General features: G+C 32.1%; 2 protein-coding genes across 2 annotated transcripts in view; one reads left to right on the top strand and one right to left on the bottom strand.

Moving 5' to 3' along the window:
- Positions 1–1,445: 1,445 nt before the first annotated feature.
- LOC133172707 (coiled-coil domain-containing protein 113-like) lies at positions 1,446–7,274 on the top strand. Its single transcript, XM_061307660.1, has 8 exons — positions 1,446–1,587; positions 3,497–3,806; positions 3,960–4,115; positions 4,262–4,342; positions 4,516–4,671; positions 5,084–5,191; positions 5,667–5,822; positions 6,514–7,274. The coding sequence occupies exons 1-8, from the start codon at positions 1,484–1,486 to the stop codon at positions 6,607–6,609; spliced, it is 1,167 nt and encodes a 388-aa protein (XP_061163644.1). The 5' UTR covers positions 1,446–1,483; the 3' UTR covers positions 6,610–7,274.
- A 6,373-nt stretch (positions 7,275–13,647) lies between these two features.
- LOC133204557 (sodium- and chloride-dependent transporter XTRP3-like) overlaps positions 13,648–23,917 on the bottom strand; it is a 34,886-nt gene continuing 24,616 nt past the window's right edge. Inside the window, exons 4-9 of the mRNA XM_061340306.1 lie at positions 19,184–19,425; positions 18,716–18,863; positions 18,130–18,334; positions 17,343–17,502; positions 16,918–17,080; positions 13,648–15,710 (exon numbers count right to left, since the gene is read on the bottom strand). Of these exons, the coding sequence (XP_061196290.1) occupies positions 15,372–15,710; positions 16,918–17,080; positions 17,343–17,502; positions 18,130–18,334; positions 18,716–18,863; positions 19,184–19,425 (1,257 nt within the window). The 3' untranslated portion in view covers positions 13,648–15,371. The remainder of the gene's footprint in view (positions 15,711–16,917; positions 17,081–17,342; positions 17,503–18,129; positions 18,335–18,715; positions 18,864–19,183; positions 19,426–23,917) is intronic.

Genomic DNA, 23,917 nt, shown 5'->3' with positions numbered 1-23,917 from the left:
TGTGCGAATTAAATTCTACCAAATTATTGAATACATTTCATTGCTGAATGTATTAAGACTGGCCTAAAATACTTGTATATTATAATGTAGGATCGATTATCAGCTGTGTAGAAAATTTCATCACTACCATCTGTTATATTATGATAAAATGCAAACACATGAGTTATTTCATGACACATGAGGATTTTGGGCACTAATCTTTTTGGGTTACGCTCCCAAAGTTACATCCTAGCGAACAGCGGGAGCACAGTATAATATAGTGCATTTCTATTTTCAAACAGATGAAGATCTCGATAAGATTAACCCTGCTCCTTGTACAGTAAACAATGTGCAGTATTTGTAGAACAGAAGGCGTGGAGCACAATTCGTATCGACACTAAGTGTCAAGATTAGAGAGACTGCAGGTGGTTAAAGTTTTTAATACTTTATACGCGTCTCGTTATTTAAAAGATTAATTTAAAAAAAAAAATGAATTGACAATAAGATGTACATAGTTATTTACACTTTTTAACGTGAGACCTACATTCGTTGAAAAAGTATAGCTAATCGAACACGCATCTTTTCTTGTATATCCTACGACTGGTATCTCGTAGCACTGACACAAAACCTCTTTTCAAAACCTGGTCGATCATTTTGAATAATCAGCAAAGAAACTCTGATAAATTATACATTTGATAATAACCTTCAGTGATCTAATGATATAAACATCCAATTTATAATCACTATTTTTATGTATCCAAGTTTTGATGCATTGAAAAGGGGGGGGGGTGATGGTTTGTTGTTTATTTCATTTTATATTTATTATTTTTAAGAAATACGCTTAATATATTCTTTAATGATTATATTATAACCAAATGTGTAGAACACATGTCGATCCAACACATAAGCCTATTTTAAATTTTCAGGCATGTAGCTAATTAAGTGGGCATTTGATATAGACGCCATGGTGAAGCAGGACCGGCGGAGTTTGGGGCCACCGTAACCATCTCCCCGATTTGGGAGGAGGAGGAGGGGAAGGCCTTATAAGGTGATTTATTAGATATTAACAAGATTTTTAACTGATCTTCTGGAGCATATTAATCGATTTTTTAAGCAATTGATTTTTCAAACTTGTAACCAATAGTATAAGAAACACCCTCCCCAAAATCAGTATTTTGTAGATTTTTTTGTATTTGAGTTACATCGTAGTCTTCATGACACTTTTTTTGAAGCATCAATACCCCCCCCCCCTTCCCCTTTATGAAACTGTTTTGAACCCCCCTCCCCATATCCATTACTTAATCTCTTATTTACAGTCATATGAGACCTTTACGATTTTTTTTTTAGAAAACCCATTTCATGATTGTATAATTATACGTTTTTTCCGTGTGTCCTAACAAATTTGAAGTGGAAGGAGCTAGGTTTCGACTTATTTCTTGTACAAATTACTCTGATTACAAGCGAAGAAGTGCCCGGATGTTTCTATTAGCAACCGCAAACGAAAATGGCGGAGTCACCAGCGACAATAGATGATGATAAAGATGTTGATGTAGATCCTCTGAATGATTTTTCAGACGAGCAACTATACCATCATGTAGAGGAAACTATGTAAATATATAATTTTTATAACATTTTCAAATTAAATTCATTGTATTTTATGCAAACGTTGAATATGCCATGAATTGCAAGATTGGTGTTAGGCCTTGTGTTATCAGTGAATATTTACATTCAGTGGTAAAGTTTCTTGTATAAAACATTTAGAAGGCAATTTGTATGAAAGAATTTGTGTCACTAAAGTTAACAAGCTCAAATTTCCCCTGTTATCCCTAATATATGTTGACGGTGCGACCGTTGCATTGGGGCGAGCGCAGTTGAGTGTAACAGTAAGGGAGAAAATGTATGGCTGGACTGGGAATCGAACCCGGGACCCTGCATGACTAGACAGGTGCGCTATGAACTGAGCTATTCAGATGGATATCCATGTCCCAAACCATTACATTCCTCCCTCCCTAAATTGTCTTGGTTCTCAAAGACACAAACCAAGTCCAGGGGTGGTCAAGTTCAACAGCACCAAATCTGTAACAACCCAAGTCTAGGGGGGGGGGGGGGGTCAACAGCACCAAATCTGTAACAGGAATATAGAAAATATATGGCTGAACTAGGAATTAAACCTGGGACCGTTGCATCACTAATCCGGTGCTCTACCAACTGAGCGATCCAGGCCAATATCACCCAGTCCATTACATATGTACAATTTATTACTGGATACCATTTAAAACTTAGATTCGCGTCTTCAAACCACATGTGTAGATTTTGATGTCACTTGACTTCATATGTTAGTTGCATTTCCATAAAGAAGTCTAAAAAAGGCAAATATCTAAGGCCTAGATAAATAAATTGTGTGTTTCCGGTTCCCCGACCGACCCTAAAATATATAAGCTGACCCTGAAAAATTTATCTGCCAATATCTCTCTGGAAGTAAACACATCTGGTTTCCAAATAGAAATCCTAATCTGGATCCACTTTCATGTTTGAGAAAATGGACATCATATACACATTTATTGGAAATGTTTTGACAGGGATTTCCCTGTTGAATTTTAAAGAATAAAATGTTAAAATAAAATAAAATGTTTTCCCTACCTACCTACCCTATTTTTTCTTAGGTTGGAATAGGAAACACACTATTTATTTATCCTGGCCTAATCTGCTACATGTATCTGCAATTTCCATTAATGCAACAGTGAGTGATTTTTTTATTTGTTAACTCTTCTTTGGTTATCATGAGAAAGTGAGCCAAAGAGCAGTAAAGTAATTATCGAAAAACAGTCTATTTTTGGTGCATTGAGGGTGCATAGGTTAATGTGAAAAAAATGTGCAGCAGTCCAAATTTTTTATTCACCCAGGCATTGCTTTAAGAGCTCGCTGAAATCGCTATAATTTTAGCCCTGTTGATCTAAACAGTACTTGTTCATATCCCAAGAGAAAAGTATTGAAATGGGCAAGATTACAATAAAATCTAAAAACTATGGATTATTATATATCTTTTCCCTTTACTTTATCAGTGGCAAGAACTTTGAACATTTCTTGTACTGTGAAATTAAGCAGTGCCTTAAGATGTATGATTTATGACACAGTGGAAAATAAAATGAATACTTCATAATTAAATAGTATGACACCATGCCATTCATATAACATTTCTTTTGATTTAGATTCAGTCAATCAACTTGATTTAATTACTAATATACATGTAATCATTTGCATTACAAAAATTTGGCAGAAATGGTGAATTCAGTATCAGGGTTGTCCCTAAGAATTGAAATAGCAGGGACATTAGAAATAATAGAAGAGGGTTTGGGGTTCCTCTCCTAACAGGGGGTTAAGACGGGATTACAGAATAACTGGGGGGTTATAGGCAGGGAAATTCCCAGGCCCCTGGGTCTTAGGGACAACCCTGAGTATATACATCAGTAAGTCTCCCTAGAAAAGTGAAAACTGAATTCTTTGTGTCTGTTTGCAGGAAAGAAAATGAAGTTTTACAAACAGAAACTCAAATGTTTGAGAAATATCTCAAAAGAAATGAGCCAAAAGACACCTTAGGACTTCCTAGTCCTGGTATGCCAAGTGGGGTAACACCTTCAGGCTCACAACAGGAAGTGGGGAGGGGCGTCGGTAGAAAGAGGTCAAAATCCAGAACAAGCAACATCAACACATCTCTTAGACTTACAACAGAACAAAAATGTGACATTGCACAGAAAGAAATTGATGATCTCAAGGATGAGATTGAACAGTTAAAGGAAAACTGTGAGAAAGTTCTTGATACATATAAGGTATTTTTTATGGCATTTACTAAATCATTTAGTGTAGTAAATTGTTGAAAATAAAAAAAAAATTCTTTTCTAACAGTTTCCCTTAATTTATGGAATTGACTGCATTATTTATTCTTAGAAATATCATTTATATTTGTGCTAAAATTTTTACAGGCCATTATGGAAGAAGCTGATCTTAGGTTAGCAGAGACAAAAAAAGAAAGTTACGAATTTGAAAGAGATATAGTAAAAGGTGCTATGAATCCGAGAACTGGAAAAGTTATAGCTGAGAAGGTCATCAGATATCTGGATGAAAAAAATAGATCCAGGGTAATTAGATGGACTATTCATTTAGTTTAATCTGGATTAATTGTTGGATTATGATTCAATAATTTTTCTCATTTTTCAATGTTATATTGGTTTCTATGAGTTTCTACTTGACAAATGTAATGCTGACAGTTAAATTATATTTATAGGACACATTGATTGAGAAGCTTCGTCTGAAGAATTCTACATTAAAAGTACAGAAAAAGAAACTAGATTTACAGCTAAAACAGGTATGACATAGTTTTGTTTTCATGTTTTTCTTGAACAAAAAAATTTTCTCAGTTTAAAAATCACATTGCATGAGAGTAAAAATGTACTTACAGTGTAAATGCATGATTTGAAAAAAAAAAGTCTACAAAATTGAATGAAATAAATAACTAACAAGTTGCTTTTGACAATATAGAAAGAAGAAATGGGTGAAGTTTTACACAAGGTGGACTTTGATCAGTTGGAAATTGAGAATAAACAGTATTTAGAGAAAATAGATCAGAGAAACACAGATTTACTGGCCCTGAAGCTGATGTCCACCAGAACAAATGGCGTTCTTATCAAATACAAGGTAAAAAATTGTCTCTCTTGTAGAGACAGTATATTATTTAATAATGGACATTTGAAGACAGTGGTGATATCCCCCCCTCCCCCCAAAAAACCCCTCAAATATTGAAAATGTGATATGAATTGGAAGATTAGATCTAAATAATAATTTGCTTTTTGAGTACTTGTTTTTAAATTCAGCAACTGGACATTGCATATTTTTTTAAGCAATGTAAGGAATGAAATTAAATTGAGTTGACAGTATGTTACATTTTTTTCATATAATATAATTGTATGCATACTGATATTCAAAATATTACAATACACATGTATTTTCTAGTTAAAAACAGAGAATATCAATGTTTGATTTCAGTATTTATTTTAATCTTCGATTTCAATCTCCACTACTCTTAAAAATTACTGCTTTTATTTCACAGAAAAAATTGCACACATTAACCAAGGAGTCAGAAAGGCTGAAGTCAGAAATCGGGTCCAGGAATGATCTGCTTTCAAGGATTGATTCTGAAACTGAAGTTGTTGAACAGGTCTGTATTAAAGTGACAGTATTAGACAATTAAAAACAAATTAATAATATAAGTACAGGTATTATATACATCTATGGGGAGAAAGAGACTATTTATTAGGGAAAACAACTCTGTACATGAGTATATATTAAATGAGAGAGAGTGAGAAAATGCAATTATTAAGGGCAACAACTCTGTTAATTCATGGAAATTTCAAATTTATGAAAGTACAGCTTTGGGACCATATAACAATGACAACCTCACTTTTTGATCTCAGTTTCATTTCTACAAAAGGAATTCATTGTGGAAAAGTGAACTGAGATAAAAAGTGAGCTCATCCAAGTTTTATGGCCCAAGAGCCCGGTAATCCATAGCACTGATAGCAGGTTGACAAGATTCTGTGTACAAATCCTAAACTTATAATATTGTTCTATCTTTTGATAATTTAAACTTCTATACTTGATATTTAGAATTAATTTTTCATTACTGATTGAAGGAGAGAGCAAAGGCCGAGAAGATTAACAGGAAGCTCCGCCAACAGTTAACAGATTTCCGTGTTCCAGAAGTGATGGAGTATGTAACAGAAAAAGCTGATTTGTATGAATTACAGAAAAAAGTCAAGAGTTGGGAAAGAAAAGTTGAAATTGCTGAGGTAATTAACTTTTGTAACTTTCTATATATTCACAACTTCATCTGAAAAGGTTAAACCCTATTATCTAAATAAGACCAACTTTAAGGATGAAAAAAAAATGGGTCAATAGATAGGTTGGGAATTATTTTTCCCCAGAAAATTTCAACATCAGTGTTGAATTTTCAAAATGTATTTTCAAAAATGCATCCTGGTGGTTAAAAAAAGTTTTGAATGGGGCTATTTTAAACCAGCCTGTCAGGAGAGGGCAACCAAACAATTTTTAAGATAGCCTAAACATGATTTTCATGGTCAGAAAAAAAATTATGATACTTTTTGGTGACAATTGAATTCAAGATGGCTACTCTGTAATTTGGTTGGTTGAATAATTAACTCAAGAATAGTTCCATCCAAAGTCACCAAATTTATACATATGCTCATCTTGTAGACTCAAAGAAGCATTTGATAATTTTTAAATTTTAATTGGACCTCTTAAATCATCATCATAGCCTTTAGCTAAATAATCCAACATTAATACTGTGTTCTTGGAGCCTTCTTTTTGGTCATAAAATTTATTTTTTAAAGAATTGAACCCTTAACATGCAAACTTGTGACTAAGAAACGAGTTGTGCCCAAAAGACCATTATAGTTATTAGATACTGGTTCTAAATCTTAGTAACAAGCATATTTTTAAAAAAAGTTAATTTTCTTGCAGATGTCTTTGAAGACCCATCGTAAAACTTGGAATCAGATGCAGATGGGGAGTCAGATGGAGCCTCAATGGAGAATGATGGAGGCTGGTGCCTTGTGAGTAAGAGGAAACCATGTTTGTTATCTACATTTTTTCATCTCTCCCTCCCATTTCCTGTTTTGTCAGTGCTGAGGGACAATGTTTGTACAGGTTGTTAAGACAAAGTGAATCATATTTTGACAATACATGAAAAAAGTATTAAGTTGTTGAATTTTAATCCTTATATGTACATTACATGTATATTACTTTAATAAGTGAAGATATTTATCTATGCTTTGTTTATTTGAACTTGATGGGTATCCATAAGTAAACTGCATATAGTCTACACTGTGATATGTCATTAAGATTTTGTTTTATCATTTTATTCAAACATGTCAGTGATTGGCCAGAGGAATAAAAAGTTTTGTTTTAATGTTTTTAATTGAAATAGATAAATGTAAACTACCAAAGCTTTACTACTGTGCAGATATTTTACACTGAAATGAATTTTAATGGTTTCTATATATATCAGTGCACACAGTTCCTCTTTTGTTTCTTTGTTTAAAATCAGCTGGAAAACCACATGGAATTGTATGTACTTAAACGGTACTAAAATATATAAAACTACAAAAAACAAATTATGGTCTTTTTGTTTTCAATTTTCAAGAAATAGGAGTAGAGATGAAGGAAAATGCCTCCTGATTTTGTGTCTTGTTATTACAGTAATAAATACATGTATAAGCTCATGAAGCAGTTTTTGTGCTCCATACGTGTAGAAATATACTCTTCCATTAGTGAATCTAGTATTACAATGAATTAAACCCCAGTCTAATAAAGACACTTGCCATTTCTTCTCCAGAAATATTTATGCTATTGTGAAATCACTAATTTTCGTGGGGGTTTAATTTTCATTGTTTTCGAGGTATGAAGAGATCCATGACTTCATGTCCACCATGAAATGTAAAATGTCATATACATAACTACTCAACAATTTGTCATCCATGAAATTAAATCCCCATGAACCCATATTTTTTCCTCAAACCACGAAAAAATGAAAATCAGTGATTTTACAGTATATTTCATTGTTTATTGTGTCCATCCTCCATCCTTCTGTCTCTTTTCCCACTTTGTATTGTACTTTGGTTCTAAAGACTTTACACAATGACACTTATTGATGAGAGCAATTCAAGGTGTCAAAATGTTGTGACATTGGTCTTCCCAGTGACTTTGATCTTGCTTTGCCCTGAATTTTGCATGTGAAGCATCTCTATAGATACCGTGACATATTCCTTCATACAGCTTTGGATACAGGTATTTCTTAGGGAGAGCTTTCAAATGGGTAATATCACATTTCCTTTTTATATTATTACCTTTGTAAAGAAAAAATCCATGATTCTATCAAGCAATATTGTACATGTAAATACATGTGGGTGCTTTGAAACCTTGACATTTCTCATAATGACCTTGACCTTAACTTTTAAAATTTGCATTAAACTCATTTTAAGTAACTTCCAAGAGAAATCTCATCATTCAGAAACAACTTTAATTAGTGACTATAGCCCAGCTGTACCTAAATTTTCATACCTTCCTTTCACATACCCTTATTTTGCAATACATGTATCTGATTTGCACAATTGTTTACTGTACAAAATTCCTTAAGTTATCGATATTAATGTGGTTGCATGTGTCAATGCAAAGTAAATGAGATGTAAAAGATAATATATATAGTTTGGCACATGAAAATATTGATCAACTCACATGAGTTATACATGGAAAATGCATGTATATCCCCATAAAAAAAAAACATGCAGTAACATCTATGAATGTAGGCACTTGAAGCTTTTGTTGAGGTTGCTAGCAGGCAGATATTGCTAAAGTGGAATACTCAGAAATCTTATGATAGCAATCATAGCTTCATTAATATCTTGGTTTAATCTATCATTTCTTGTTATATGCATTTTTATATCAATGGACCAGCACCTATGTAATATATACAGAAATAATTTCACCTACTCAGTATATCAGTTTATATTTACATTTTCATATGTCTTTGTCTGAGAGAAAATTACAAATAAGGAAATAGATTTTTTATGTTCATAAAGCTATTTTCTCATGTGACGGACCTCCTTTCTTGCTGTGTGTGGCTAAGCAATACACTGGTAGGCGGAACTTGCTGACTTATATTTCTATTTATTAAATAAAAATAATGTAAATATTCAATTTTTTTTAATGAATCAAGGATCAGGTATAAACATAAATATATGGAATAATGTCTGGTTTTTGTGATTTTATGATGATGATCAAATAGTTTGCTCTCCTGCTAATTTAAATTATGCGTGAATGCCTTCGGTGTTTATGCAAATTATCATGAGAGCAACGTGATTGAACACATCATGAAACCAAAAAACTAGACAGTTATTCCTTAATTACATCCAGGACATCTGTAAAGTCTGGAGAGCACACACTGGTAGTTTGTGATTGAAATTGTGAGTCAACCATCATTGACAACAACTTTGTGATTTTTATGCCCCCATATCCAAGATTCAGGGGTATATAAGGTTTTTGCCCTGTCTGTCTGCAAAAACTTTAACATTGCTCATAACTTTTGATTGGTTGGAGCTTTCATATTTCACATGTGTATTCCTTATGACAAGACCTATCTTTGGGTACCATCATATTTGATCTTTTGATCTTGACCTTGGAGTTTGACCCAGTTTTGCAAATTTTTACCCACTTTAACCTTGGCCATAACCTTTGAACTATTGGGCTAGGCCTTTCATACTTCACATGTGTAATCCTTGTGACAAGACCTTCCTTTGGATTTCAACAACTTTGATCCTTTGACCTTGACTTAGGAGTTTGACTTACTTATGAAAAACTTTAACCTTGGCCATAACTTTTGAACCATTGGTGCTACAACTTTCATACTTCACATATGTAATCCTTGTGACAAGACCTTCCTTTGGATACCAACAACTCTGACTCTTTGACCTTGATCTTGAAATTTTACCTACTTTTGGAAAACTGTAACCTTGGCCATAAAGTTTGAACAGTTGGCGCTACGGCTTTCATATTTAATATGTGTATTCCTTGTGACCAGATCTTCCTTTGGATACCAACAATTATAGCCCATTGACCTTGACCTTGGGGTTTGACCTACTTTTGGAAAAATTAACCTTGGCCATTACTTTTGAATAGTTGGTGCTAGGGCTTTCATACTTCAGAATTGTAATCCTTGTGACAAGACCTTCCTTTGGATTTTAACAACTTTGACCTTGACCTAGAAGTTTGACCTTTTGGAAAACTTTAACCTTGGCCATAACTTTTGAACAGTTGGTGCTACCTAGGGCTTTCATATTTAATATGTGTATTCCTTGTGACAAAACCTTTCTTTGGATACCAAAAATTAAAGACCATTGACCTTGACCTTGGAGTTTGACCTACTTTTGTAAAACTTTAACCCTGGCCATTATTTTTGAATAGTTGGTGCTAGGGCTTTCATACTTCACATTTGTAATCCTTGTGACAAGACCTTACTTTGGATTTCAACAACTTTGATCCTTTGACTTTGGAATTTGACCTACTTTTGACTTTAACCTTGGCCTTTACTTTTGAACAGTTGGTGCTAGAACTTTCATATTTCACGTGTATTTCTTGTGAGAAGGCCTTTCCTTGGGCACCATTAATTTTGACCATTTGAACTTGACCTTGATGTTTGACTTTTGAAATCTTTAACCTTTTCCATATCTATTCAATGGTTGCTGCTAGGGCTTTCATATTTCACAGGTATATTCCTCTTTGTACAATCAAAGAATTATTTTTGTTACAAAGACTATGACGGTTCTTAATTTCATTTACAAGTATCCTAATTGAAAGCAAATTTTGTAAATATGTATAGTAGAGCTTTATAACCATCAAAATGATCATTGCTTAGCACTATCATCTTTCTATTACATTAAATGAATTTTACAAGCCATAGCCATTGTTCATTTATCTATGCTCGTCTGTATACATTAACAACCTGTCCCACTTCCATGCTGATATGGATACTTTTTGTGCCTCTATCGTAGGAGAGTTACAATCTCGAAACTCGCGTATTATAAAGTATCTTTTCTGTTTTCTAATCGACTCAAGAATTACCCAATACATTGTACATATGTATATGAAAATACAAGACAAAAATAAAATAGTAAGCAATTTATATTTTTCTTATTTATTATAATTAACACAGGCTTGAACAAACTGGACTGAATGTATACATTATATCAGTCCATGTATTACACTCTTAAAATTGAATTAATCACCATAAGTACTGGTAATAAAAGTGAAAATTCCTTATAGAAGCATTTATATCTTTGCAATAGCACATCAGGTCATGTGAAAACAGTGAGATAAAAATTCAGATTCCAGTCTGTGTGATTTCACATTCGCACACTCTCCAATGCCTGCATGATAATCCATATAAAACATGTTTTACCAAACCAACATTTGGTAACCCTCTGTCAACACCCATACCCTTACTAAAATAAGAGACAATTAGCAACTCTGCAATCTAAAACAGGTTTATTTGCTAAAATATGTGTCAGACATAGCAGTTTTATTAAAACTACACTCTTTCTTGGTTTTATATTTCAAAGTAAAGTGTATATTTCTATTATGTATGGATGTGTAGTATTTAAAAAGTTTTAAAACTATACATTAATAAACAAAAGCAAAAAAGGCAAATTAAACATGTCAATAATCAAAAGATGAGAAAATCTCGGAGATATACCGGTATGTCTGACCATAGGTGGCTGATGCGTTTTGAAACTCCTTAGTTAATAATCTTTAAGATTTAAATAATTTGAATTGGTGATTGTGTTTTCCTCAAAATCTCACAGGATGATGCGAGATTTCCTGCAGTTACAAACCTTTGTTATCTACATCTCTGCTTACATTGAGGCTATAAACAATGAGACGTCACAAAAATTGTACATAGTGTTTTACATTACAACTGAACAGATAATTTTGCAATTAAATTTGCAACTATTGATTTTATTTCACACTTGGTAAAAAGGGCATCCATCAGTGATTCTGTAAGAATACATCATTAACAACAATAATTAAGACCAGATTACATCTTAATTCTAAAATCTAAACATCCAATTTTAATGCTGCAATATTCCCAACATAAATATTTAACATTTACATGTATATATAGGAATCTTCAGGTAAAGTTTAAAAAAAAGAAAACACACAGCAAAACTGCCCTCCCTACCCAGTAAAAAAAGAAAAACTGTATCTTTAATACTGTCAAACAGAAAATATGTCATTAAACAAAACTTGCATTGCTGAGATTCCAATCATGCATCTGTGTCATCAACCTTTAAATTACTTTTATTAAAATACTAATCATGATATACCAGACTTGAACTCATTCTCACCATTTGGTGCTCAATGTATTTATTTAATCAATTTTAATTTTGTTTTGTTATGTTTTACAAAATGTTATCCTGCATTCCTCAGAAGAGATTCTTCACACAATCATACATATCTTTTACCAAGAAACATGGAAATGTAATGAAGCAAAGCTTTGAATATATTTCACAAAATAATTCAGTGTCTGGCCAGTTTTAATTAATGCTTGATTGCTTTATCTTTGCCGGTTGGGGGGTTTATATGTGCATACATGTCTTTGTGGATTGGTTACATTTAACATTCAAGAACATGTATATAACTATCAAACAAAAGAGATTCAGTTACATTCTTTTCATGAATTAATGCTTTAAAGTGGAAGTTTCGATTCAAACACCCAAACATGGACGGAAACAGCTAAACCTAAAACGATGGCTCTAAATACTTGTATTCATATACCCAGCACAAAAAAAATACAAAACATAGAATATTTTAATATTACTGAATATTAAAGAAACATCATACTAATACATTTCATTCTTTCCTCAAAGAAAATGCACTCAGCTTCATGACAAACAATTAAAATCTAGCAACACAGACGACTTGAAACTTTATATTGTTCGTTTATACACGAAAAAGTAAAAACTGAAATTCTTGACAGAAAATATGTATATAAGGCCACTTTGTGCTAAAAAAAAAAACCCTTTGACAAATTTCACTTCAAATTACTTTTCATTTTAATGACTGTATAGTGATTTTTCCCAAACTGAAAAGACTAAAAAGACAAAACAACACGAGACACAATAATATGTATATACATAGAACATGTTTTTTAATTTAATTACTAAATTAATAGTCTCGCTACTAAATTAACACAGCAAATAAGATTTATTTCTTAATACTACCCATAACAATTTGAACACAAAACTGCAGATCTTTATAAAAACTGAAATGTTACTACTGGTACTTGGGACAGTACCGTAAATCACTTTTTTTATTCACAAGCACTTTTATTTTCTCATAATTATATGATACCATCTTTTTTCAGAAATTTTAGTCTCACATATATTAACATAAATATATACTATAATCACCAAAATTTGTGACAATTTTGTCTTGCTTATCAATACATGTACCATTTTCCTTTTTCGCCAAAATAAGATGTCACAAAAATTTGGTGATATACAGTATGTTGGTTCAGAGAACCATCAGCTTTCATCTTCCTGATATAAATAAATATTCATATGTGTTCTGACAAAACAAAATATCTTGTTTTTTTCATATTCAAAAAACATATATACAAAGAATTGCAAACAAGTAAAATATCTACAAGCACTTTTAAGAGATTCATTCCTGCAGCACTTAATGCACTAAAAACAAAACAAAAATTGGTTGAGTTTCCTTGTGTAAAAAGCATAATAATAATAGGAAAAGATTCATGTAATTCTAAAGGAAAACAAGTCAATTTATTCAAACAAATCACAGGTAAAAAGCTCTGGTGTTATGACAAAAAAAAAAAAAAAAAGAAAAAAAAAGATAATATGTCAGGGATTGAAGATTCAGAATAATACTTTATGCATAGTATTTTTAGTAACATTATGTAAAAACACATGTGTACATAAACAGTTTATGTACACTTAAATGTCTGTAAAAAATGGTAAAAATTTAAAAAGTATCATCTTGATAAATTTTTGAATAATTTATCAATTATGAAATAGAAGTACAAAATTAAAGTGCTAAAACATTAAGCCAAAAATATGAAGTAGTTTTAAAACTAAAATTCAAGTAAAAATTTTCAATGGGTGTCCAAGAATTCTTGTAAAACATATAAATAAGTACCTGTAATATCTTTAAAAAATTATATACTTCAGTGAAATATATGGTACCTTAAAACATCATGCTGAAAATAAATGCTAAGGACCACACAGAATTCATTTCCTAGAGAAAGAGCTGCATGGTGCTGTATGAATATAGACAACAAACTTCAATGACTGCAAATTCACTCTGACAGCAGTTTTTAAGATTTGAACCAATGACCTGTAAGGTACAACAAAAGCAAAGCTCTTTTGTGTATAAGCTCTTTTCTCTTGTAATCTCTGAGGATTTTGAGAGTACAAACTATCTTATGTTGTAGAGACTATAAATTGGTAAACATGGCTAGGGAATACTTCACCTTATAATTATACATGTATACAGCTGCCTAAGATTTCCTCATGGTGGAATACTGTCAGCATTATCAGGTTGAAGCAATGCTGTGCATGTTATAAATAATACCCTCTCAACTCAACATAATGTATGTATAAAAAGTATAAATAGTTACATGAACAGCAAAGTTACTTTGTGTTGGATTCTCAATCAATATTATATTTTGACTTTAATACAGTACTGTTTAATGAAAGTTTTACACAATCAATAATAAATTAAATGAAAAAATTTGGCACCTTGGAAGTCATGGTTTGATCATAAAGTGAATATTTCAGTTATTAAAAAAAACCCACTAAAGCCAAATTAATTAACTTAAAAATGATTGTCACACAGAATCAAAACAGTGATTCTTGTAGAATTATCTGACTAGACTTTGCCAAGGATACTGATAAGAAAGATATACATAATTACATATCCCTGCATGTATCCACAATTTGCTAGCAACCTAAAGAGAAAAAACTGAAAACAGTAAGACTAAGTGCCACAAACGGTCTACCTTTGCTATCATTTAACCCTTGTTTTTATTATATTTGAAAGATGATCAAAATAATTTTAAAACTGAATTTGAAAAGGACCAAGTATACTCTTTTGAAATATTCAAAGGTAAAAAGGTAAATTAGAGAGGTAATACAGGTGCATCATGTAAAAGTTCACCAGACACTAGTGATTATAACTGAAAGGTTCCCATACTTTGACAATGCATGAACCAGAGGCCAGTGAAGGAAAAAGGGGATAAAACGGGCACTTATTTAAAAAAATACTGTAAAACAATAGTTACAAATTTTGCAACTATATAGATACACACAGCAAGTAAACATATGAATAAACCCTAAGCTGTGTTCATTTTCTCTTTCAACTCCACTACAATCCACCATAGAATTTTAGTGTTTCATGGTAAGAAAATGATAAAAAATCTCTAGATGAACACATATAAGACAGTAGGACCAACACACTACTTTCCTGAATCTCACTTACAGGTAAAAACAAACATGGTATTCTGTTAAAATTAAGCTTAAGCTCAAAAAAAAAAAAAAAATTGGAAAAAAAGCCAACCATTACTACCATGTGTATGTACTTCTAAAGATTTAACTTTGAACAATTTTTTTTACCCATTCTCTAACAATGATCTAATGGAAAAAACAAATAAGCAAGCAAACACTCTTTGGATAAATAAAAACAAGCAAAAAAACCCTCTTGAAATGCAATAAAGAAAACCCCCGAAACAGAAGAACTAACGTCTATCTTCATAGTTTACTCTCCGCTTTATCTAAAATGTCATCGAAGTTGACTTTCTCGGGTCTCTCTGGTATGGCACAACTTGTGTCTCGATCTCGAGTAACATACTCATCATTGATCTCATCAGAATTATGACCCGAATCATTATCAGGTTTTAAGAATGCAGCTGTGGACTGAGTATAGCCACCTGTTTCTATAACAATATTCTTAGAGGTAGGTCCTTCAAACTTGAAGAATCCCAGTTTTCTTGCAAGGGCGACCCCTGGAATGCATAGAACCGAGGAAAGGACTAGGAAAGCAGCTGTTGCTCCGCCCCACCATGGATACGTCTCAGGAACCATGATATACTAGAAATATAAACCGAACATCATATAGCAGAGTACAAACTATTTTGTTTCTTTATGAATTTACCCTCTAAGATATTTTTAGTAAAACATTGATAAAACAAACACTGATGAAAAAACTGTTGTGTTCTAGCCAAAAATTTTTATTTCACCATGCTTGCAGAACATAATGCTGCAGATAAGCAGATTTTCTTTGTGTATGTTGACTGGTTGCATAATAATGAAATGTAGATCGATTTTTGTTTCTTATAGCCCACTTTTAATGTAACAATTAAATTTCTTTTTAAGTTTTAGGCTTTGCCTACAGATAATATACACAATTTGGTGATTGGATGATTAATGACCTCACTGTTACAGTGTTGATTATTATTACAGGGTGTGTACTTTACAATTATTTCTTTATTTCTATAGTAAGAAATGATCATTTATACTCAGTATTATTTCAATAAAAAGATGTAATTTAAATGATTATAAGAAAAAAGAATGATGCTCTTTGTCTTTGTTATAGTTTCATACAATTCAAAAATGAGGTCACTGTGACCTACTTTTGAAAGCTAGGTGATACACAACCACACTAAGCTTCCTTAATGGACAAGCTTTAACGATCATAGTCCTCACAAAGTCCAAAATATAATTGTCATGTAGTACAGACAGGAAAATTTACCCACTGTACTGTTGACACATAAATATATACACACATAAAAAAATAAATACATGTATACATGTGGGGTCTACATATAAATAATAAAGAACACATATGGTGCTTACATATTAATAATAGAGTAACCTTGTTGGGCCTACATATAACAATAAAGCAGTCTTGTGAGGCCTACATATATGATAATAAAGCAGCCTTGTGGGGTCTACATATAACAATAAAGCAGTCTTGTGAGGCCTACATATATGATAATAAAGCAGCCTTGTGGGGTCTACATATAACAATAAAGCAGCCATGTGGGGCCTACATATAACAATAAAGCAGCCTTGTGAGGCCTACATATAACAATAAAGCAGCCTTGTGGGGTCTACATATAACAATAAAGCAGCCATGTGGGGCCTACATATAACAATAAAGCAGCCTTGTGAGGCCTGCATATATGATAATAAAGCAGCCTTGTGGGGCCTACATATAACAATAAAGCAGTCTTGTGGGGCCTACATATAATAATAAAGAAGCCATGTGGGGTCAACATATAAAAGATAAAGATACCTCTGTATAACTGTAGACACTGTAAGTGATTGGTTTTATAAATTTGCTGATTAGTGTGGCTGCTAAAAGGACTGCAATGAAAAGTGGGGCAATAAACTTCCACATAATCTTCCAGTAAGGGTGTGGTTCATGACCAATCATCTCTTTTATATCTCGAGCAAAACTGAAAAAGTTGAAGGTCACATAATTCTTTGTTTTTCAAGTTGTGATGAAACTCAATTTTCAAATGAACTACATGTATAAAATTTTTATTACAAATGTGCTATTATTACTTGGTGGAAACTTGAAAGATTGTCAATTTTGTTTATTTTCAAAATTTAGAAAGAACTAAATATATAAAAATTTAACTTTCTTATTGTTTGTTTCCATGTTTGATGTGATACAAATGTATATCTTATGTAAGAATTATTTCAACATCACATTACTTGTCAACTCCATACACCCAGCCAATTCCAAAGCTTTCCACCAGAGCTACAGTGATCAATGGGAAGGACCCACCAAAGGAGTCAAACAATCCCACCCAGTAGGATCCGCTCCCCAAAACAAACAAGATCCCGATCAGCATACTGACCAAGCATAGTGTCCCTGCAAAATACAATGTGTCAAAACTTTGATCTAAAAAAAAAATAAATTGATCATATTTTACATGTATGAAGGATCATCAGATCATGTCATTTACTAGCTGCTGTAATGTAGCCCTCTCAATTTAAAAAAAAAACCCATCATATAAAAAATATCCGAGAGGGCTACATTATAGCAGCTAATTATATACCTCTTACACTATAATGATATGCTGTGTATCATGACCCATCAACTCATCTAATTTGCCTACTGTCATCATATGACACTCAATATTAATAAACTATATTCTACAGTTATATAATGCCTAAAAAGGCAATAAACTGGATGTATTTCTTGAGGTTCTGGGAACAGCTCATTGTCCTCTATTGGCTGAGGGCAACCGAACACAATGAACTGTGCCCTGAATTGAGGGAAATATATTTCAATCTATTGCATGATTAGGATTTGACAATTATTTTATTACCTGATTCTACAGTTCCATATATTAAAAAAATCTAACAATTTTTGTAACAAATTATGCCCACAAGAAAAGGATTTTCTAGTTATAATAGCTTAGTGTACAAAACTTTTATTTGAATAATTTTCCTATCTGGAATAAATACAAATTTAGTTTCATAAATAAAAACTTACCAGAAACCAGCCATTTCTTCCTGAAAATTGGATGCTTTAAATCATACAGAGATGCAGTAACGCCCTCTAGTGTACCAAATTCACTGCCAAATCCAAGGGAGAGAAGCATGAGGAAAAAAATGATGGACCAGAAAGGAGCAGATGACCCAAACTCATTGATAGCCTCTGTAAATACAATGAAGGCCAATCCTGTTCCTTGTGCAGCCTACAATGTAACAATAGTAAACTCTGAATTTGATCAAGTCATACTTCTTGTGATTATTTAAGCCATACTTCTTGTGATAATATATGTTATCTCTTTCAGTTTATTGGTTTTAAAAGAGTAATTTACTATAAAGCAGGAGGGCTGAATGAATCATCAGACTGGGAATCAGGTTGCCAGTTTGATTACCAGCAGTTTTGTGATTGGAAAGTGCGTGTATCCTTGTACAATGCACTGCATCTGCATTGTCCAGTACCATATACAATTTTCACTTGACAGATTTAACATGAAAAACAAAAATCTTTGATGATGACCCAGACCTAATCCCCATATTACACTGAATATTAATGCCACAGAGCTGTAACACATGGTAGAGGTGCTTACGTTATCAAGATCATCTTTGAGACTACAATCTGTAAGATTTAAAGCTGACATCACGGTTTTGTTAGCCTGGAATTCATGGAGGTAGATTTCTTCAGTCAATGTTGTGGTGTTCCATTCTGGGTACAAGTTAGAGATGGTCTCTATATTCCTGTATTTAAAAAAAAAAACAGCATTTTTATGTCGACAGTATGCTGAAGTTATTCCCCTTATAATATAAAGCTACACCATAATAATTTTTCCATCATTCTCTTGTGCATGCATTGTTCATATGACAAGTCATACACAATGCTAATCATTACTTACTCTGTTCATTCTCCAACTCAATTAACAGACAATTAAACAATCTGCAGAATTACTCCTACAATGGAAAAATGCATGACTTTCCCCAAAATCTTTGATCAATAACCATCAGAAGACCTTGTGAACATCTTGTTGCTTACAACACAAAAAGTAAAGAATCTGACTGACCTCAAAATACATTTGTCGTACATTACAGAGGCCTTGAACCCCAACACTGAGAAGATGACCACGGAGGCCAGAATGGCTGTAAACCAGTTGACAATGGACACAATAATGGCATCTTTTTCACAGTTATTTTTCTTTGGGTTGTAACTGGAGAAGCCAATCATTCCTCCAAAGCCCAGTCCAAAGGAATAGAAGATCTGAGTGGCCGCATCCAGCCAAACCTGTGGATCCTCCAAACGGTCAAGCTGTAGATAAAAATTGGGATACAACAATAAAGAAAACAAAGATAAAGTGGAAAAAAAGATACAGTAGAATCAGCTAGTATTGTAAGTCTAGCTATCTAGGTATTTAATACACAAAGCCTGACAAAGGGAACGAAAATGACCCCATGCTATAATTGACAATTTGACATATATTAAATATGTTCTTAATATGTCAGAAAATAAGAAATATTTCAGGCAATAATTAATTTTTTATGATAATTGGCTGAATAAATGAAAAAGATTAATGAACAAAGAACTAAAAAATATGGAACTATTAAAATTTGTTGTTACACATGTATTTGAATAGAAAAAACATTTATACACCAAATCTACATAAGTACATAGCAACCTCGCATAAAGTTGTATTAATAAAAGATCTCTAAGAGCAGACTAAACTTTTTAGCTCTGACACTTGGCCATAAATCAGTAGATAACAGAGACATTGAACTTTGCAAAATTCCTACATTTTTTTTCTTATCAGAAAAAGTGCAATTATGGTTCACTGCAGATCTATTGAGCCATGGGAGAAACACAAATGGTCACAGAATAAAATAAAATAAGCCATCATTTACCTTATATACTTGCCTATAAGTCGGTTTTTTGGGAGTTAAATTTTGGTCCAAAACTCTATGTCCGACTTATAGGCGAGTCATAAAAAGCATAGTATTTTTCTGGACGGCGAACTGTAGTAATTTATAAAGATTTCCCATGATAATCATTGCACAACGTCTGGATATATTATATCATTTATGTATTCTAAGATTATACATAAAGTACAAGTATTTACATATTTTAATAACTTTATTTTTATTTAAAGTGTGCATTATGTATTTTTCTTAATGATTTAAAATTAAATATCGGCGTCATTTCTAAAAATATTAATCGAAACCAGGTTAAAACATTAGAGCATTGATTTTAAATTGTCAACTGAATCTGGCAAAAAGTTGTACCGACTTACAAGCGGGTCAATGGCAAATCCCTCCAAAATAACCTCAAAAATACAACCGACTTATAGGCGGACCGACTTATAGGCGAGTATATACGGTATAGATGTCCCTGTATTTAAAATTTGGAGCCATATGAGAATTTTTGGGAAAATACAGAATTAACAAACAGGTTATAGAAAATCTTTTTTTTTTTTAACATTAAAGGCACATTAACAGCCTGTGAAATTGCAATATGTTCTTGAATTTTATAGAAACAGGTGTATTTGAGTACTTTCAGCAAAGAATTAAAATATGATTAAGAAACAGTATTGATATATACTTGCACATTTTGGATCAAAGTTGTGCATTATACAAAATATTGAAAAATAGCTCAAATTTTGGACCATTTTTGAAAAAAAATTTAGGATATGGGAATAATGACACAATTCATTTGTCAACTTAAACTAAGCAGTTTCATTTTTCAGAAACTCACAGGGCCAAAAAAGAATCTTCATGAACCTAAATTGTTCTTTAATAGTTAACCAAATTATACTTGTACAACCTGGGTTGGAACAATTTATGCTTTTGATAATTTATAAAGGGTAAACTGACCCAACCCAGGTTATCAAATTAAATTAAAGTATTAAATCATTCCTCAGTTGCTACAAGTCTACTGTCAAGAATTTGTATTTGATCAATATTCAAACAAATAAGTCTCTGAAAGACAGTAGCTCTACTGGAAGAATGATGTATGTTGATCGAACTCTAACTTTTCTCACTTTTCTCTGAATAAATCTTTTTCTTCTATACTGGTTAGATAAAAAAGAACATAATTATTAGAATAATATGGAGGTGCTGATTGGGATTAAATCTGCAGATACAGTTGAACTTCAGGATCTCGAACATGTGTATCTTAAATACCATATCTCGACATGATTATAAAGTCCCAATACTTTTTCTTTACGTATTTCAACATCTTGAACCCTTGGATATTTCAAATTTTTTTCTCAGTCCCACAGAGTTTGATATAAGTAGAGATTTGTGGTGGCAGGTAAATAAATATTTCAACTATTTCTTCACTGTATCTTCTTTGATACATCTTTTCTGGAATGGTCACTGTGTTTTCAGTGTGTCCATTTTGACCAATTTGTACATAAAACTCTCAGACTCCCTGAATTTGATTAATTCATATCACAGAATGCCATAATAAACTTATTACTGTTTAATTACTATAAGCAATCTAATTAAAATCAGACTTCTTAGATCTGCGCCGTATACACTCTTACACAGAGTGTATATGGCACAGAACTAAGAAGTCTGATTTTAATTAGATTGTTACCATAAGTAGCAATATTTGACAAAAACTGCTTACAAACAGAACAACAGAAAACAAAGAATGTGAAGCAAAAATTATGAATGGTGATTGTGCAATACAGAATTCAAATTAACATTTAATTATGCATTGCACTTTGCAAAATTTCCAAATGAATCTTAATTAAATGCATACATGACTTCCCTGAGAACGTTGTAATTAACTCTGGTTTATATTTGATTGAGAAATGACTTTTTCTGACCTCTGCTTTAGTATGAGTGCACATGTCATCTAAGCTAAATTTTTAATCAATACAAAAAAAAAAAAAAAATATTAATGTCTCTGTAGCAGACAATATCTTTAATAAATTAATGCACAAAAATTTAGCTATATAATAGTTAACCATTGCTTCTGGCACCAGGTAAACTGAATACATTGTCACATTTTTGATTTATTACACATTTTTGTGAACCCTATACCCTAGACTAACAAATTAAGATTCTGACTCAAATTTAAAAAAAAAAAAAATAGAGGTTAATTAAACATTCAAAATACTGACTCTCCAAAATTAAGGACTTTTTGTAACCTTTATTTCATTGAAAAAAAAAAGAGTTAAATTAATTTGCATACATTTTAGCCAACCCTCTTGGATAAGGTTTAAAACAACTTTAACAGAACTTCATGCTTTAGTTTTATTCCTGTGCATGTCTAAGTATTTCACTAATGGTGAAAGAATTAATGAGCGATTGTGTATTCATTGATTAATTTGATATTCCGGTACTAAATCACTGAAGAGCAAACATTTAGTAAAATTCAAAGACGCATCTAAAAGATATATAGTGTGTACAAAATAATCATTAAAAGGTTGGGTTCAATCTTTTCTCAAGGACTCTGAGAAAGACATTTGCATCAGACACTATTAGGTGACATTTAATAAAGATCTTTTATCCTTGACCTATCTGCACTAAATGGTCCTTCACTGATCAGTACTGCTGAATTAGCACTGTGAAGTGCATGCTGCTGATCTGCAGAATCAAATATGTCCTTGACCTTGATACATGACATATTACTGCTAAAGCACTTCACATTTAACAAGTGTTCTAACTGTTACAAGAAAAAGAAATATGAGGTGTTAAAAAAAAGCCTTGCAGCAAATTCACCTAATATCTTTTTGTATCCCTACTGTACATTGATTTTTTCTCAAAAAGCTGACTCTGCATGCACAAATGGTTCTCTTGTTGTATCTTAGTGCAGTTCCATTTAATGTGAATAATTAACAAGCATTTTACAGACATCATAAACACTTCTTTGTGTTGACAAGAATTACAGCTGACTTCAATAAATGGTTAATGATGGTCCTCACCAAGAATTAAGTGTGCAGATGACTAAATAACTAATGCAGGTGATACATGGGGGTAACTCCAAATGGCAACAGAAAAAGTATTCTGAACATCTCTTAAGAAACTCTTCTAAAGGCAGCTGATCCAAAAAAGGTTCCTTTTGGATAATTTTTGACATTTGCATGTTAACTGTGTCACACTGTGTCTTAGAAGATGACATTTTAAGTGCCCTACCAGTGCATTTAGAAAATGCCTCATTATTCAAATAGAATTACATTTCCTTTTTGTATTTTTTTTTAATTCATAAAATTAATTTCAATTCTGACAAGCAGGAATTTTATTTTGGGATCATCCAAAGGTATACATATGGTGCAGTGCTATCAAAATCAAGAGGGAATTCAAATTATTTTTGAAACTTTCTTGGGTTTGGATTGGCAAAGATTATAATGAACATCATGTAATGTCTGATACATGTGCAGTATCATTCAAACCTGCAGTCTCTGATGAGACTGTAGCTCTTCTGGTTCATACTTATAGTAGTGGCAGAGAAAAGTTGCACCTGAACTGAAACATTTTTTTTAGTTTCATATTTATGAAATTGTTTTCTAAACTTGCACCAAGTTTTATTAAAAGATACTCTTAGTAACCATTGCAATTGAAATTAAACCATAAGCATAGGAAGAACTGCATTTTAAAAGCATTTCACAGGAATTTTTCACTAACTATAATTTTGTTTACTGAAATCAAAATCAAAATCTGAAAAAAAGCATTATGTATCTTGCTGTATACTAGTGTAACAAGTTTTAATAATATGCGAGGTATAGTATTGAAATTAAAGAATTTCTTAGATATTTATATTTTTATTAACCACAATAACACTGTTCATCAAGATACTA

This window comes from Saccostrea echinata, unplaced genomic scaffold (assembly GCF_033153115.1).
Source record: "Saccostrea echinata isolate AGI-Se365-2 ecotype Australia unplaced genomic scaffold, CSIRO_AGI_Sech_v1 ptg000054l, whole genome shotgun sequence".
NCBI classification, from domain to species: domain Eukaryota; kingdom Metazoa; phylum Mollusca; class Bivalvia; order Ostreida; family Ostreidae; genus Saccostrea; species Saccostrea echinata.
This window is presented reverse-complemented; position numbering and strand designations above follow the sequence as displayed.

Excerpts from the sequence above, each read along its gene's own strand:
- LOC133172707 (XM_061307660.1), top strand. The coding sequence starts at position 1,484 with ATGGCGGAGTCACCAGCGACAATAGATGATGATAAAGATGTTGATGTA. Across the intron at positions 1,588-3,496 it reads CATCATGTAGAGGAAACTAT|GAAAGAAAATGAAGTTTTAC; the intron begins GTAAATATATAA and ends GTCTGTTTGCAG. Across the intron at positions 5,192-5,666 it reads AAACTGAAGTTGTTGAACAG|GAGAGAGCAAAGGCCGAGAA; the intron begins GTCTGTATTAAA and ends TACTGATTGAAG.